The sequence below is a fragment of the Pelophylax lessonae genome (genome assembly GCF_965119305.1).
Source record: "Pelophylax lessonae genome assembly, chromosome: 11".
Classification (NCBI taxonomy): Eukaryota; Metazoa; Chordata; class Amphibia; order Anura; family Ranidae; genus Pelophylax; species Pelophylax lessonae.
In genome coordinates this window covers 57,275,753-57,294,163 of record NC_138778.1, presented here as the reverse complement: position 1 = coordinate 57,294,163, position 18,411 = coordinate 57,275,753, and the positions used below count along the sequence as shown (strand labels likewise).

General features: G+C 45.1%; 1 protein-coding gene across 1 annotated transcript in view; it reads right to left on the bottom strand.

The window, feature by feature from the left end:
- CTSA (cathepsin A) overlaps positions 1-8,767 on the bottom strand; it is a 29,531-nt gene extending 20,764 nt beyond the window's left edge. Inside the window, exons 1-5 of the mRNA XM_082272066.1 lie at positions 8,573-8,767; positions 8,388-8,499; positions 5,002-5,052; positions 3,306-3,392; positions 618-773 (exon numbers count right to left, since the gene is read on the bottom strand). Of these exons, the coding sequence (XP_082128192.1) occupies positions 618-773; positions 3,306-3,392; positions 5,002-5,052; positions 8,388-8,499; positions 8,573-8,736 (570 nt within the window). The 5' untranslated portion in view covers positions 8,737-8,767. The remainder of the gene's footprint in view (positions 1-617; positions 774-3,305; positions 3,393-5,001; positions 5,053-8,387; positions 8,500-8,572) is intronic.
- Between the last annotated feature and the right edge of the window lie 9,644 nt (positions 8,768-18,411).

The window sequence follows — 18,411 nt, the reverse complement described above, 5'->3', positions numbered from 1 at the left end:
CAAGTGGCAACAACATATGGCAGTCTGCACACTAATGCTTGTGCAGCTGCCAGCTACCGTATTCTCCCCCAAATGTGCTCAGCTCCACATCACATACCTGAACTGCAGCCAGAGCCAAAAGTCGCGAACAAGGGGGCGGGGCGTGGACCTAGTGTGAAGGAGCCGCAGTCAGGAGCAGTCAGGAGCAGGGGGCGGGACGCGCACGTGACGTCACACCCCCTACTCGCGGCCGGACAGGACACCGGCGGCGTGTGAGAAGGGAGCCGCGAGCCGCAATGAGGAAGGTGAGCGGTCAGGGCGGAAGCTGACATTGTTCGGCTCAAAATTATTCGGCCGAACGCCAAAAGTGCTATTTTTTCTATTTTCGGCCGAATAATGTTCGGCCGCCGAATATTCGGTGCATCCCTAATAGCAAGCGATCATTCAGGAGACACAAGACAGGCTGGTTGTACATTATCAATTTGTGTACAATCAGCCGGTCCATACACGACTTGAAATAAGGCCGGTCCCTGCTAAACTGGCTGAGTTTAAAGCTATGTACGGCTGGCTTAAATCTCTATACATGATACAATTTGAGTATCGATCAATGTAGCTGTATCTAGATGATTTTATCTCACCTTGAGGTTTATAGTGGAATCTTGTGAAACTTCAAGAGCCAGCGATGGAACATACACACCACCATAACTTTCGCCTGTGATGTAAAGATCATTTTTGCTGTATTCTGGGAAAAGCGTATAAAATTGCTTCAAAGCCAAATAGTTGTTATGTGCAACCTGCAGGAAAAAAAAAAAAAGTGAGGAAAGGGTGAAAGAAGAATAAGAGCCATTTATCTTACTTAAACTTTCATTAAAAGGATAAGTCCACCCTAAAACCTCTGCATCTATAGATCTCCACATTCGAACACTAACCTATCTACCCATCTAGCCCTGTAAAGAAGAAATCAGACTTACCTTTTTTGAAGCCGGTCCGACCTGATCTCCAGCGGCGGAAGCTCTGCAGGAGGACACAGCCAACAACGGCTGTGAAATGAATGGGATGCGACGTCACACAAACCTACTATGGGGCTTCCATTGTTGGCTGCATCTTCTGCACCCACCTCCACAGTAAAGCTGCAGCTGACAGCTCAGCATTGGATCGGGCCAGATTGTAAAAAAAAAATAAATAAATTGTATACTGATTTTCTCTTCTTTAGGGCCCTTTCACACGGGCGCTCCTCCGCATGTCTGCAAATCATCCTATTTTTTTTGCGGATGATTTACGGACATAATGTAAGTCAATGGGATTGCAGATGTTAGCGGATGACCATCCGCTGACATCCGATTTGCTTCCTTTCAGTTCTGTTCCGTTTTTTGGAACGGAAGAGAACCCTATTTTTTCTCCGTTAAAAAAACGGAAAGGAAGCAAAAATCGCATGTCAGCGGTGTCATCCGCTGACAGCCGCAATGCCCATAGACTTACATTACGTCCGTATAGCATCCGCAAACGGATGGGAAGATATGCGGACATACGGAGCGGATGACAAGTGTCATCCACTCCGTGAAAAAAAAAAAAAAAAAAAGGCACAAGAGCGGAGAATAAAAACTGAACGGCCGTGTGAAAGAGGCCTTACAGGGTTAGATAGGTCAGCATTAGAACATGGAGATCTATAGATGCAGGGATTTTAGTTTTAGGGTGGACTTATCCTTTTAAAGTAAAGCCTCAAATCACAGGTGTGTTGACATTAGGGAGCAACAAAAATGCATTAGAGAGACATGCAGAGTGGAGCCAAGCTTGCAAGTGGAACTGGAAGGGTGGAAGATCACTGGAGCTTAAGTATTATCAGATGTTCACAAGACACACACCACTAGTTGGCTAGTATTATATGAGTCACTAATCCAAAAAACATGCCAATTAGAAAATTAGAAACTGGGTTAGCATGAGCATGTTGCAATGCATCCGATTTACAAATCAATTACTCCACCCAACATGAGATCATCATGGTCATACCACTCAAGATGCACAATTCGACACAACATACCAAAAGACATTAAGTGAAACAAGGCAGTACAGACTTGGGAAATCCCAAGTCTAGCAACCCGCACGCTCACTTCGTAGCACGTTGTCAGTGTCTGGAGTACTGTTAGCTTTTAAAATCAAGTGCTTGAAGAGAAGACAGAAGACCATTTTAGCAAGAATCCTCCTATAAGATTATATGTGCATTTAAAGCGGTTGTAAACCCTAGAAGAAAAAAAAAAAAAAACCTGCAAGACAAAGGCATAATGGGCTAGTATGCATAGCATACTAGCCCATTATGTGTAACTTACCTTAGAACGAAGCCCCGACACGGACCCCCGGACATCGCTGCAGGCGCTGCCATGATCCCTCGCCGTCTCTTCCGGGTTCGGCGCAGTGATTGGCCGGAAGAGACGGCTCCGGCGTGATGATTGGCCGGAGCCGCAATGACGTCACTCCCGCGCACGGGAGTGATTTTTCCGGCATGTTCCTGGCAAATTAATTGAAGGTCCCCCGGACCTTCAGAGCGCATGCGCCGCTCGCGCGAGCGGCTGCATGCACTGTAAATGTCTCCTAAACCATGCCGGTTTAGGAGATATTATTTGTACCTACAGGTAAGCCTTATTATAGGCTTACCTGTAGGTAAAAGTGTCAAAAAGCGGGATACTACCGCTTTAACATGTTAGGCATGTTAACTGCCAGTAAAAGCCTACCTTGCGTAGAGCTTCAAAAGCCCTGAGAATTCTGCTGGCTGCTACCATCTTGGATGTAAGCATCGGAAAATAGGAATCCTCACCAGCACACCGTGGTATAGTGATAATCTTGACTGTGATGCATGTTACTTTATTTGAATAAAGGACAAAATGTACTATAACAAGGTGTGCTAGTAAAGATTCTCATCCTAGGACAGCATTGTGGTGCCATAAACCAATATACTGCAGCACCCTACATGAACTATGTGCAAACCTGTAAGGACTACAACACAACTTATCTTGGATGTGATATCAGCCCCAGCAGACTGAGCTGTCACTCAAGTGACATAACAGTATTCCTTTTGCTCCGTGTTGGGGTGGATTTCTACTTTAAGGTTTGCCTCAACCCGAAGAAGACAGGGAGCAAAGTGCTTAAAAGAGTGCTTGCAGTACAGCATATGGTACATTTTATTCCCAAGGCACTTGACACACGATAGAGCCATGCAAATGAGGTTTCTATTGTGATAATGGAAGTGTCACAAGTGTACCAGGAACTGCAACACTGTCTGGGGGAGAAGAGAAAAAACAAAAGGGTGAAGAGCTTAGGCATCAAAAGCATACCTCGGTGTCATTGGTCTTATAATTTTTGTCATCGGAGTAGGAGAAGCCCACGCCAGCTGGAGCCTCGAGGTACAGAACATTAGCAATCTGAAAACAAAAGAACAAACATAATGTAAATCCAAGAACTGAGAACATCAAATCTTGTGATGCCCTGTATAATACACTGCTCAAAAAAATAAATAAATATTAAAGTAACACTTTGAAAACAAATCAGATCTTAATGGGAAAAAAATATCATGCTGGATATCTATATAGACTGGGTAATGTGTTAGGAACAAAAGGATGCCACATTGATGGAAACTAATAACCTACAGAGGGCTGAACTCCAAGAATTAAAAAAAAAAAAAAAAAAAAAAAAAATGCAGCAGGCTAGTCCATTTTGCTGAAATCTCATCTTTCTGACTGTTTTCACTAGTTTGCATTTGGCTAGGGTCAGTGTCACTACTGGTAGCATTAGGCGATACCTGGACCCTATAGAGATTGCACAGGCAGTCCAATTCCTGCCAGAAGGTTTGCTGTGTCTCCCAGCACAGTCTCAAGAGCAGAGGAGATTCCAGGAGACAGGCAGTCACTCTAGAAGAGCTGGACAGGGTAGTAGAAGGTCCTTAACCCATCAGCAGGACCGGTATCTCCTCTTGTGCAAGGAGGAACAGGATGAGCACTGCCAGAGCCCTACAAAATGACCTCAAGCAGGCCACTGGTGTGAATGTCTCTCACCAAACAATCAGAAATAGACTTCACTAGGGTGGCCTGATGTCCTCTAGCGGGCCCTGTACTCCCTGCCCAGCTCAGTGGAGCTTGATTGGCATTTCTTATTTAACACCTGAATTGGCAGGTCCACCACTGGCACCCTGTGCTTTCACAGATAAGAGCAGGTTCACCCTGAAGACATGTGAAAGGGTCTGGAGAAGCCATGGAGAACATTTGCTGCCTGGAACATTATTCAGCATGACCGATTTGGTGGTAGGTCAGTGATGGGTCTGGGGAGGCACAGACCTCTACAGGCTTGACAATGGCACCCTGACTGCCCATTAGGTACCAGGATGGAAACCTTGGATCCATTGTCAGACCCTACGCTGGTGCAGTAGGTCCTGGGCTCCTCCTGGGGCACGACAATGCCCGACCTCATGTGGCGAGAGTATGCAGCCAGTTCTTGGGAGGATGAAGGAATTGGTGCCTTTGAATGGCCCCATGCTCATCTGACCTAAATTTAATAGGACACCTCTGGGACATTATGTTACAGTCCATCCGACGTCACCAGATGGCACCTCAGTCTGTTCAGGAGCACAGCAATTCCCTGGTCCAGATCTGGGAGGAAATACCCCAGGACACCATCCTTCCTCTCATTAGGAGCATGCCCGACATTGTCAGGCATGCATACAATCACGTGGGGGCCGTACAAACTGCTGAGTACCATTTTGATTTGCTGCAATTAAATTTCGGCAAGATTAACTAGCCTGCATCATCATTTTTTCCACTTTGGGGGGGGGGGGGGGGGGTGTCTTTGAATTCAGCCCTCTGTAGGTTTTATCATTTTATTTCCCTCAAACAATGTGGCATAATTTCATTCCTAACACATTATCCAGTCCATATCAGTATAGATATCCAGCATGAGATTTTTTTCCCCTTTGAGATCTGATGTGTTTTCAAAGTGTTCCTTTCATTTTCTTCCAGTAGTGTACAAAAAGGTCAGTACCTTGTTCCAGGAATAGTCATTGTATTCCAGTGATATTCCATCTGGCTGGATCTGCAACAAAGAAAAGCCAAGTAAAAAAACAGACAATGGATTGCCTACCAATAGATCCATATAAATTCTGGATTCTAATAATTAAGAATAAGGACTTCATTACCAGTGTCTGCACACCACTACACACCATGCAGACAGAGCACAGCTCACACATGGCTACTCTGTTATACAAGCTGCTGCTACAACATGCATAGAGCCAAACAGAGTAGCCAATTAGAAGAGGAGCTGTGCTGATGTCATCTAACTGAAGAAATGATTTACAGCTTGTACAAGATCAGATCAAATGCGTTGCTTCATGGCGATTTTTTTTAACTTCTGTTCAGACAAACTGTGTACGGTAGGAGTGACACAGGAGCAAACTGCCATTTATAGCGATGCACTTAATAGTCCGGCCATGGAACTTTTTTTCCCTCAGAAAAAAGGAGATCCTTTACTAATCCTAAAACAGTGTTTACTCATATCCTAGTGCCCATTGTTCATCAATAGTTTCCTCACTGCGCACCTTCCCAATATATACATCAATGTGCATTTCAGTGTATGGAATAGATACGCATATGAAATGAGTTAAGGGGTAGCTGTACCTTTCTTAAGCAAAATTCAACCCCCCACCCAGTTTCCCTGCTGCTTGCCTACCTTGGTTTAAAAGCCGCATGGCCCATTAAAAATGTAAAATCCAGTATTATGCCGTCTCACCCTGCTCTGCACATGCTCAGTTGCTCTCCATTTTTAGGCACAGCAGAGTTTGTAGAGGGTGGTCTGCCGACAGCCCTAAAGTGGAATTAAACCCTCTTCACAGCCAAGGAAGTTGCTTCTGTTTGATCTTCAACTGCCATGATTCTGCACATGTGATCATAATACCAGTTATTTGATGGAGGACAGAGGCCAATATGACAATTAGCAATCCCGTGTTCTATCAGATCACCGTTACGGAAATGACGTTCCAGCCAAAGAATACTTCCTTGTGTTCCATAGCGCTATGCTTTCCAAACACTTCATGATCTGACGGGTAGCAGTAATCTGATAGAACACCCATGCAGACATTTTTTTATGACACCCAACTAAGTCTTGAGTTTCAGAGTAATTTAGCAATAAAATGAGCTTATATAAAGTATATTGAGATCTGTGATGCTGTTTGTTTAACTATGAAAAGCATAAAGGTTTAGCTGTGAGCAGTGCAAGGTGTACCAACATGGCCTTCGCCACCTTCCTAGTGCTGGTGTCCAGCTTCTTTCAATATATATCAAAACAGCATCACAGATATCAATATACTTTATATACGCTCACTTTATTGCTAAAATTAATCTGAAATTCAAGACGTAGCTAGGTGTAGTAAGATGTCCACATAGGTGTTCCATCAGATTTCCACTACCTGTCACGGGATGCATGTTGGAACGCATATTACGCATGCACCAAGTGTTTTTTTGTTGGAACGTCACTTGTTATACAATCTGATGGGTAGCAATAATGAGAGAACACCAGCATTCCAGGAACGTAACCCTTTTATGAAACCGTTAAATTGTTGGGTTTAGTTCCGCTTTATGATTTACTGCTGTTCAGGGTAGTGATCAACCGATACCGATATTTTGGCCAATTCATATCATATCAGCCGATATTTTTGTACATTTAACAAACTTTTTTTTATTTTAAGCACTACCTGTTGTGGAGGGATCTGGGGGTCTTAAAGACCCCAAACCCCTCCTCTGCACTTAAAAGCATTCAAAACGCCAAGTTTGGCTGTATTGAATGCGGTCATTTTCTTTAAATCTGCTGCCGAGTACCCGGAAGTTATGTCATAACATCACTTCCGGGTTTTACATGGAGACCTGTTTAGAGCCGAATGCGGCTTTGATCGGGTCTTCGCTGGCCGCGCAGGCTGGTTGCCCTGGTGTCCCAGACGTCCCATCTCGCCACATCGGTTGTCATTACAAGACAGTCGGCTATCGGCTATGGACGCCGGTACTGGGGTGATGCCTCTAGCTGCAGACATCACTCCGGTACAAGCACTTTCTAGGGATCGACAGATTAATCGGCAATATCGGTAACCTCAGGGGCCGATTCCGATATATCGGGGAAAGTGCATATTGGCCCCCGATAGTCGGTCGATCCCTAGTTCAGGGTCTTTGGGCTTCACCAAAAATGGCAGCCTCCAGCAAGGAGAAACAGGAGCAATGCTGAAGGCAATTTACAGCAAACCCTAAATTTGGTTGCATAATTATTAAAATGTTCCTTGCTAAAGAACATGATTTTTTTTTTTTTTTTTATCAAGTTATGGGTAAAGTTCACTTTAAGCCTATGGGGACTCCTACGGGGTCTTGCCTGTGACCAGCACTAAAGAGAGGGGCTGTGAACAATGAGGTAGGACGGGCTCTGGATTGAAGGTAAGGGGGCAGCAGATGTTTTAGCACTGAAGAAAAGGATGGGTCAATTTAGATTACGGGATGGTGCTGGGAGAGCAAACTCTTGAGTATAGGGAAACCCATCACTTAGAGCCGGTTCATACTTCCATGTACAGTAGTGTCAGTTCGGGTAGGCGTTTCTTCTCCAGCGCTGCCATCTCAGGTGCGGGCAGCTGAAGCCAGCGCCTCTTCAGTGACGTTGGGAAGTCCCAGAATGCCCTGCTCGTCACTTCCGGTTCAGGCGCGGCATCCCTGCACAGCTTCTGGGCATGCCCAGAAGCTGTTTAGCAGGGAATGCCGCACTTGTGCAGGCGCATTCACTTTCGGGAGCGATGACATTCAGCTCCCAGGAGTCATCGCAAGCCGGAAGTGACGGCGTGGGCTGCGCCCGCAGAGGGAGAAGTGGAAGGAAGGTGAGCATATATTTTCTTCTATACCAAGGTAAATGGGGGGAAAAAAAAAAAAAAAAAAAAAAAAAAAAATCGGGGGCATCCATTTTATTTTTCAGGTGACTCAGCAAGCGGATGGCCCAAAATCGATTTTTTCAATCTGCTTGTTTGCATATTCACTTTTACAGTATAATCTTGGGTGTCAAGGTTTTCGATAGTGGGCCCTCCTGAGTCAGGGGGGGGGGGGGTTAATGGTAAGGTCATGCAACTGCTATACATCCAACACAATCTGTACTCTGAAGATCTGGCAGGTCCACACGTCATAGAGGTGCCTTGTGGCGTTTGGGTTTAGACGACAATGGAAACCTCATTTTTTTATTGACAATGGAAGCAGACACTGGGAAGCCCGGCTGACTGCAGGGGAATTGTGTATTGTGAGTTAGTGGTAAGCCACCCCTCCCAGTCTACTTCTCTTGCTGGTTGTGAAAGGACTTGGCAGATGGCCACATTTTATTTGAACAATTCTAAAAAGGAAACTGCAGTTACATACCAGAAAGGGGCCATGTTCTGTCAACAAGCCATCCAGTGAGCTACAACCAGGACCTCCATTCAGCCACAGGACCAGAGGACTAGAGCTGGGGTTCTTCTGAGATTCTACAAACCTGTATTAAGGAGAGGTATAAGGAGTTGGCCAATACAATCTGGATAGATGTCATCACTGAGGCTGCTACCTACCAGTAGTGGAGATGTTTTCCCCCAGGTAGATCCAGGTAGCCTGAGAACTGACGGAAAGATGGCTGCTTTCTCAGCCCCGGCAAGTATTTGACCTCATCATCAGAGGGTGCAGAGTCTACTAAAAGAGCTCCCAGGAGCACCGCGCACAGCAGGAGAGGATGCATCCTAGAAGGGAAGACAGGGAACGGTTAGAACTAGAGAGAGGCAGGCACAGCAAAGGCAACAAATCCTTCCAGTGAACGACCCTCTATGGATGCTAGAAGGTTCAGCTACTGGAATTAGATTACTAGCACACAAAATATTCCAGGAGGCGCTGTTAGTGGGACTTTAGGTCTCAAATAGTCACATTAACAACTTTCCTACTGGGCCAATTCCGGCACTTCTCATACGTGTAAAAATCCACATTTGTTTGCTAGAAAATTACTTTGAACCCCTAAACATACACTAAAATATTATATATATATATTTTTTTTTTTTTTTTTTTTTTTTTTTTTTTTTTTTTTTTATTGCCATCACAAGGGATTAACACCCCTTGTGACAGCATGGGCCATTACAGGTCTCTTTATGGAGAGATCTGGGGCCACATTACAAATCATGAACACTGCGTGTGGCCCTTTCAGGATGTCAGGGGCAAGATTACGGATACTGAACACCAAATGTGGCCCTTTAATGATGTCAGGGGCCACGTTACAGATACTGAACAATAGGTTTGCCCCCTTGGGGATGTCAGGGGCCACATTACATATACTGAATACCATATCTGGCCCTTTGATGATGTCAGAGGCCATGCTATGGATACTGAACAATATGTTTGGCCCTTTGGTGATGTCAGGGGCCACATTATGGATACTAAACACTGAGTGTGACCCTTTGATTATGTCAGGGGGCTGCGTTACAGATACTGAATACCATATCTGGCCCTTTGATGTCAGGGGCCACATTATGGATACTAACCACCAAGTGTGGCCCTTTAATGATGTCAGGGGCCACGTTACAGATACTGAACAATAGGTTTTCCCCCTTGGGATGTAAGGGGCCACATTACAGATACTGAATACCATATCTGGCCCTTTGATGATGTCAGAGGCCATGTTATGGATACTGAATATGTTTGGCCCTTTGGTGGATGTCAGGGGCCACATTATGGATACTAAACACTAAGTGTGGCCCTTTGATGAGGTCAGGGGCCACATTACATATACTGAATACCATATCTAACCCTTTGATGTCAGAGGCCATGTTATGGATACTGAACAATATGTTTGGCCCTTTGGTGATGTCAGTGTTTAGTATCCATAATGTGGCCCCTGACATCACCAAAGGGCCAAACATATTGTTCAGTATCCATAACATGGCCTCTGACATCAAAGGGTTAGATATGGTATTCAGTATATGTAATGTGGCCCCTGACCTCATCAAAGGGCCACACTTCGTGTTTAGTATCCATAATGTGGCCCCCAAGTGTGGCCCTTTGATGAGGTCAGGGGCCACATCACATATTCTGAATACTATATCTAACCCTTTGATGATGTCAGAGGCCATGTTATGGATACTGAACAATATGTTTGGCCCTTTGGTGATGTCAGGGGCCACATTATGGATACTAAACACCAAGTGTGGCCCTTTGATGAGGTCAGGGGCCACATTACATATACTGAATACCATATCTAACCCTTTGATGATGTCAGGGGCCACATTATGGATACTAAACACCGAGTGTGGCCCTTTGATGATATCAGGGGCCACATTACAGATACTGAACAATAGGTTTGGCCCGTTGAGGATGTCAGGGGCCACATTGCATATACTGAATACTATATGTAGCCCTTTGGCGATGTCAGGGGCCGCATTACATATACTGAATACCATATGTGGCCCTTTGATGTCAGGGCTTGAATTTGAGGCCCCCTATACTCAGTGTCCATGTATGGAGCGGAGTGATGTAGATATGTAGTCATGTGGGGGGGGGAGGGGTAATCATGCATGCTGTGGTGGGCTCCATAGAGATACCTCTAGCGATAGGAGGCACCACTGCAAAGGAAATTTATATTCAGAAATATAAATTAACAATTCTGTAAGGTTTGGAACTAAATATTACATGCAACAGTAACCAAGGCTAGAGCTAGTCATACATAATGCAATTTTTTTTATTTAATTTCCTTTAAATTTAGCAGGAACTATGTAGTGCAAGGGCCGGCCTGATTGCATACAAATTGAAAGGGTTTAGGTTTGACCTCATATTATATGGTTTTGGTAAATCTAAAGGCAAAGTGTACAGGTAAGTTGTATAATGTATGGCCAGCCCTTATGTAAGAGGAAGTCAATACACAATACAAGCCCTGTTAAATACAAGCCCTGTTAAACCAACCATCTTCCGCAAGGATCAGCCTGTCTGGATAATAAAAGACTGTTTAGGTCTGTCCTCAGGTTTGGTAACTCTAAGGCCCCTTTCACACAGGCGGACCGTTCAGATCCACCTGTCCGTTTTTTTGGCAGATCTGAATGGTCCCCCCATGCATTCCTATGAGGCATCGGATGGCAGCGGAGACATGTCCTCTGACATCCGACCGGCAAATCTGGACGGATGGAAACCCTATTTTCCATCCGTCCAGCGGATCAGATGGGATCGGATGAGAATGGGATCGGATGAGAACGGACCGACGGTCTGTTCCCATCCGATTTCCCCCATAGAGATGCATGGGGAACTGAGAGCTGTGTCTCCGCACACAGCACGGAGACACAGCTGTCATACTCCTGCTCAGCGGGGGATCAGCGGATCGATTCCCCGCTGAGAAAAACGGAATCCGCCCAACAGACTTAGCCCCGGTTCACACTACTGCGTGTGCGGGGTTTGCATGTAATGTCGGAGCGCACTGCTCCGACATGACATGCGATCAGCTGTGCGGTGCGAGTTTAGCCATACAGTTTCTATGGCTAAATTCGCATCGCACCCGCAGCAAACACGCACAGGAGGCATTTTTGCTGCCACATCAGGATCGGATCGCACAGCGGTTCACACTTGTGCGATCCGATCCTGTGCGAACTGCACGATCGCACTGCGATATGCGATCAAACTGGGGGTGTCGTTAAGATTACATTGACACCCCCAGCGGATCGCATATGGCAGTGTGAACTGCCGGGGGTGCGTGTGCGATGCGGGAACAGGCTGCGAATTAAGTTGCCGGGAGCTTGCCAGAAAAATAACTCCCGCGCGCATGCGCAGGAGTGACATCATTGCGGCTCCGGCCAATCAGCACGCCGGAGCCGTCTCTTCCGGCCAATCAGCGCGCCGGAGCCGCCGAACCCGGAAGAGACGACGAGGGATCATGGCAGCGCCCACAGCGATGTCCGGGGGTCCGTGTCGGGGCTTCGTTTTAAGGTAAGTTACACATAATGGGCTAGTATGCAATGCATACTAGCTCATTATGCCTTTGTCTTGCAGGTTTTTTTTTTTTTTTTTTTTTTTTTTTAAATAGGGTTTACAACCGCTTTAAGCTGGATACACACTATACAATTTCCTTTAGATTTACCAAAACCATATAATGAGGTCAGACCTAAACTCTTTCAATGTGTATGCAATCAGGCAGGCCCTTGCACTACAAAGTTGAAGGTAAATCTAATGGAAAACTAACAACAAAAGTTGTATAGTGTGTATCCAGCTTTAGGCTAGCCATACATTATACAATTGTCTCTAGGTTTACCTTCATCTATGAAGTACAAAGGCTAGGATACAATTTAAAGTGTAGTTTAGTTTTGACCTCATATTACACGGTTTATTGTAAATCTAACAGAACATTGAACATGTATGTCCAGCCTTCATAGAATTCGCATTGTGCATTTACACAGAAGCCCCCTCCTTCCCATCACATCCCTCAGCCCCCCTATCAGACATATATGACAATGTCAGATCAGATCACACATCTACAGATGCAGATCTTCCTCATATCGATCATAAGCACTCACCTTCCCCCTCTCTGCAGATCACAACCGGTCGCCTTCACTTCCTTCTGTTTTTACCTCCAGCAACTTCCTCCCTCTCATATGACTCCAGTCATGTGACCCGTCTGGTGGCTGGAGATCACGTGCTCCTCCTAATGAGTGAGGTGGGTGGGGACTGGTGTGCTGATCTGTGCAGAGGGAGTGATGTTTGTGTACTGAGCTCAGTCACCCATAGCAACCAATGTCCTCTTCTGACTGCACTGCTCATCATGGGTCACAGCAGTGTGCACACTAATTACTCAGCGCTCTGCTTTATTTAGAAAGAGGGAACCTAATGCCCCACACGCGTCGAAAATTGTCAGGGAATTTTCAGCCAACGTCCGATCTGCTGATTTTCGGCTTGTTAGTATGATGCTTCCGACAACCGACTCCGACTTTTCGGCCGAAAAAATCTGGTGTGCAGACTATAAAATTTTTGTTGGCCGTCAACACAACGGCCGATTTTTGTGCAGTCAGTACAGATTTCGACAGGGAAAAATCTGATGAGCAAGACTGGGCATGCTCAGAGAAGAAAGAACACAAAGAAAGCAAACCAACACATGACATCACTTCTGAAGTAGAATTTTGTTGGTCGAGAAAATTCATGTGCAGTCTAGGCACATTCCAACCAACAAAACACCACTCTGGACAAAAGACGGACGATCGGTCGGCCGATAATCGTTGCGTGTGTACAAGGCTTTAGGAACTAATTCAGTACCAGCCTGAGCTACCCCTCCCCCCCCCCTCTTATCCTGTCCATTAACCCCTTCCATCCCTTATCCTGTTCATTAACCCCTTCCCTCCCATATCCTGTCCATTAACCCCTTCCATCACTTATCCTGTCCATTAACCCTTTCCCTCCCATATCCTGTCCATTAACCCCTTCCCTCCCTTATCCTGTCCATGAAACCCTTCCCTCCCATATCCTGTCCATTAACCCCTTCCCTCCCTTATCCTGTCCATTAACCCCTTCCCTCCCTTATCCTGTCCATGAAACCCTTCCCTCCCATATCCTGTCCATTAACCCCTTCATCTCCCTTATCCTGTCCATTAACCCCTTTACCTCCCTTATCCTGTCCATTAACCCCTTCACCTCCCTTATCCTGTCCATTAACCCCTTCCCTCCCATATCCTGTCCATTAACCCCTTCACCTCCCTTATCCTGTCCATTAACCCCTTCACCTCCCTTATCCTGTCCATTAACCCCTTCACCTCCCTTATCCTGTCCATTAACCCCTTCACCTCCCTTATCCTGTCCATTAACCCTTTCCCTCCCATATCCTGTCCATTAACCCCTTCCCTCCCTTATCCTGTCCATGAAACCCTTCCCTCCCATATCCTGTCCATTAACCCCTTCACCTCCCTTATCCTGTATATTAACCCCTTCACCTCCCTTATTCTGTCCATTAACCCCTTCCCTCCCATATCCTGTCCATTAACCCCTTCACCTCCCTTATCATGTCCATTAACCCCTTCCCTCCCTTATCCTGTCCATGAACCCCTTCCCTCCCTTATCCTGTCCATTAACCCCTTCCCTCCCTTATCCTGTCCATTAACCCCTTCCCTCCCTTATCATGTCCATTAACCCCTTCCCTCCCTTATCCTGTCCATTAACCCCTTCCCTCCCTTATCCTGTCCATTAACCCCTTCCCTCCCTTATCCTGTCCATTAACCCCTTCCCTCCCTTATCATGTCCATTAACCCCTTCCCTCCCTTATCCTGTCCATGAACCTCTTCCCTCCCTTATCCTGTCCATTAACCCCTTCCCTCCCTTATCCTGTCCATTAACCTCTTCCCTCCCTTATACTGTCCATTAACCCCTTCCCTTATCCTGCACTTCTGTCCATTAACCCCTTCCCTCCCTTATCCTGTCCATTAACCCCTTCCCTCCCTTATCCTGTTCATTAACCCCTTCCCTCCCTTATCCTGTCCATTAACCCCTTCCCTCCCTTATCCTGTCCATTAACCCCTTCCCTCCCTTATTCTGCACATCTGTCCATTAACCCCTTCACCTCCCTCCTCCCACTGTGTATGACCTGCACATTAACCACTCCAGCTCGGGAAGATTTTACCCCCCTTCACCACCAGGCCATTTTTTGTGATACAGCACTGCGTTACTTTACCTGACAATTGCGTGATTGTGCAACGCTGTATCCAAATAAAATTTGTGTCCTTTTTTCCCACAAATAGAGCTTTCTTTGGGTGGTATTTGATCACCTGTGCGGTTTTTATTTTTTGTGCTATAGACAAAAAAAGACTGTCAATTTTGAAAAAAAAAAAAAAAAAAAACAATATCTTTTACTTTCTGCTATAAAACCTTTCCAATAAAAAAAATGTAGCAAATCTAATTTCCTTATCATTTTAGGCCAATCTGTATTCTGCTACATATTTTTGGTAAAAAAAAGAATCCCAATAAGTGTATATTGATTGGTTTGCACAAAAGTTATTGCGTCTACAAACTTTGGAATATTTTTACAGCATTTTTATTTATTTATTGTTTTTATTAGTAATGACGGCTATCAGCGACTTACAGCGGGACTGCGATGTTGCGGCAGACAAATCGAACACTAGGTGACTCTTCTGACACTTTTTTGGGAACCGGTGACACTAATACAGTGATCAGTGCTAAAAATATACACTGTCACTGTACTAACGACACTGGCAGGGATTAACATCAGGAGCAATCAAAGGGTTAAATGTGTCCCTAGGGGGTGCTTTCTAACTGTGGGGGAGGTGCTTGTACTGTAAGAAGACAGAGATCCATGCACTTGCTTAGTAGAAACACAAGAGCTCTGTCTTCTCCTGCCACAGAACGGCATTCTGCCTTGTTTACATAGTCAGACCACCGCTCTGTCTGCCACGATTGGCGGGTCCTGGTGGACATGGGGTCCGCCAGACCCACTGATTGGCTCCCACTGTGTCCAATCATAGTGGGAGTGGGTCACCGGCGGCGTGCATGCGTGTCCCAGACCCTGAGGAAAAAAAATCATGTACAGGTACGTGATTTTGCACTAAACCGCATTATATGTACAATGGGCGGTTCTGGAGCGGTTAAAGTGAATCTAAACTCACATTTTTTTTTTAAATCACTAACAGACAAGGTTCTTCTGTCATAAATGCTTCTTCCTGCCTGTCAGCTGTCATGAGCCTTACATGTGCAGATCAGCGTACATTTGTAGCACCGCCCTGTGCCGTAATGATGTGACTCCTGCGTGTGTATGTGCAGAAGTAACGTCATCAAGGCCCAGCAGAACCTGGAAGGAAGACCAGGAGAAGATGAAAGGCCCGGGACCAGCTGGATCGGTGACAGCGCAGCACTGGAGGGCTGCGTTTGAAAGTTAAGTCTGTCATATTGTGCTAACATGCTGTGCAGACTAGGACATCATGGCATAGACCTGGGGCCCCATTTATTTAAAAGAAACAAAAAAGTATAGGGGCAGTCCACCGCTAGATCATGCGGGAGTGCAGTTTCCCAGGAGAGCAGAGGATCAGGTAAGAAAACCTGTTTCTCCTCTCCCCTGGACAAAACATTCCTTGCACTGCGGGCACAGCCCCACTGCAAGGGATCATTACTTTTATTTGCTTGGAGTTGGGCTTTAAAGTGGTTGCAAACCATGGAATCTGAGCAAAGCACATATATCTGAAGTGTTTACTGATCTCTCTCCAAAGCTCTAAGCATTGTTTCTCTCTGGTGCTTCCTTCCCCTGTTATCAGCAGGTATAGAAATAAAGACACTGCAAGCTGTTTGAGGAGTCATGTTGCGCTACATAACAGGAACAGGAAGACACAGAACAGGAAGTAGGAAGTACAAGCAATGCAATATTACCATAGAGTATATTACAATAGAGTCACTGTATTTGTATAATAACTCCATTACATCTCCCTTTTTTTACATTCATTCCAAAAATCGGTAATCAACCTAAGGACAGATTGTGTGAACAGTCTTAAACATAACATACTGTGTTACTGGTAGATACACTACAGATTGAGTCTTGAAAGTCTACCGCTGCGCAAGGCCACTATGATTTTGCCTGGGGAATGCTGTTCAGCTCCAGAAAGTGTTAAAGAGCTGCTCTCTTTTCTGGCTGGTGTGTTTGGCAAAGAAGAACTTACTGGTATATGTGGCTTCATTATATCATCCTCATGGTATCCTTCCGATATGACAGTAGAGAAGCCCTCATGTATGGGACTTAAAACGGCAACAAGTAGGATTGCACAATGAATTGTGACTTGAAGTAACTTGAAGTGAATTGTAAAATTTTACAATTTTACAATTATACAATTCTTTCTGGCTATCACAAAGTATAAAAAAACACATTACCCAATGTTAAAATGGTTATTACAAAGTTCCTAATGTTTTACAGTATACTCAAATTTCCATTTGAAATCACCAAACAGAAAATTCAGATGGTGAACACCCAACGCATTTCATAGTTACATAGTAGGTGAGGTTGAATAAAGACAATAGTCCATCCAGTTCAACCTGTGTAGGTGTGTGTGGCTGCAATCATCTCTCATACCCCTGAATGTTCTGATTCTTGAGATGTACGTCTAAGAGTCTTTTGAAAGCCACCATACTTCCCACAGAAACCACCTCTTGTGGTAGAGAATTCCACAATCTTGTAGCCCTAACAGTAAAGAACCCCCCACGTTGCCTGAGGTTAAAACGCTTCTCCTCTAATCGCATTGTATGCCCTCGAGTCCTCATGCAATCCTTTCGACTGAATAGCTTTTTTTCTATGCTGAGATCACCATTGAGATATTTATAAATTGCTATCATGTCCCCTCTCAGGCATCTCTTCTCCGGGGAGAAAAAATCAAGCGATTGCAAACGCTCTTCATAATTAAGGTCCTCCAATCCCCAAATTAGTTTAGTCGCCCTTCTCTGGACTCTCTCCAGCTCCAACACATCCCTCCTGAGGACTAGCGACCAGAACTGGACAGAATACTCCAGATGTGGTCGGACCAGAATTTTATAAAGTGGAAGGATTATAGTTTTTTTTTTTTCCAAAAAGTGAAGGATTATAGTTTTACTTCTGGAATACATCCCTTTCTTTATGCATGCTAATATTCTGCCGGTTTGGCAGCTGCCGCTTGACATTGCATGCTATTGCTTAGTCTATCCTCTACCAAGACTCCCAGATCTTTCGCCATTTTTGATTCCCCCAAAGGTACCCCCCCTAAAGTGTATTGTGCTTTTGTGTTTTTAGTCCTCAAGTGCAAAACCTTACACTTCTCCACATTAAACCTCATTTGCCGTGTCGTTGCCCACTCTGTTATTTTGTCCAGGTCATTCTGTCATTCTGTAGGATATCTGCTTCATGCTGTGCAGTTATTGCCCTGCCCAATTATTATTTATAAATTAAGCGCTTGTGGGGAACTGTATCAAACGCCTTAGCGAAATCCAGGTACACCACATCCACTGGTCTCCCCCTATCTAGCTCACAGCTCACCTCCTCGTAGAATGTTAAAAGATTGGTTTGACAAGAACGCCCATTTCTAAACCCGTGCTGATTACTGCTGATGATGTTGTTGTCTTTAGCAAACTCTACGATATAGTCCCTTATCATCCCCTCCAGAAGTTTACATACTATCGATGTCAGACTGACAGGCCTATAATTTCCCGGGACATGCCTCTGCCCTTTTTTGAATATCGGTATCACGTTAGCTTTCCTCCAATCCCCTGGTACATTTTCTGTCATAATACTGTCAGCAAAGATCAGGAACAGTGGTCTAGATATAATCTTACTAAGTTCTTTGAGTACTCTTGGATGTACGCCATCCGGGCCTGGTGATTTATTTGTGTTATTTTTATCCAGCCTTTCCCTGATTTCAGCCTCTGTTAACCATAGCGGCAAGTC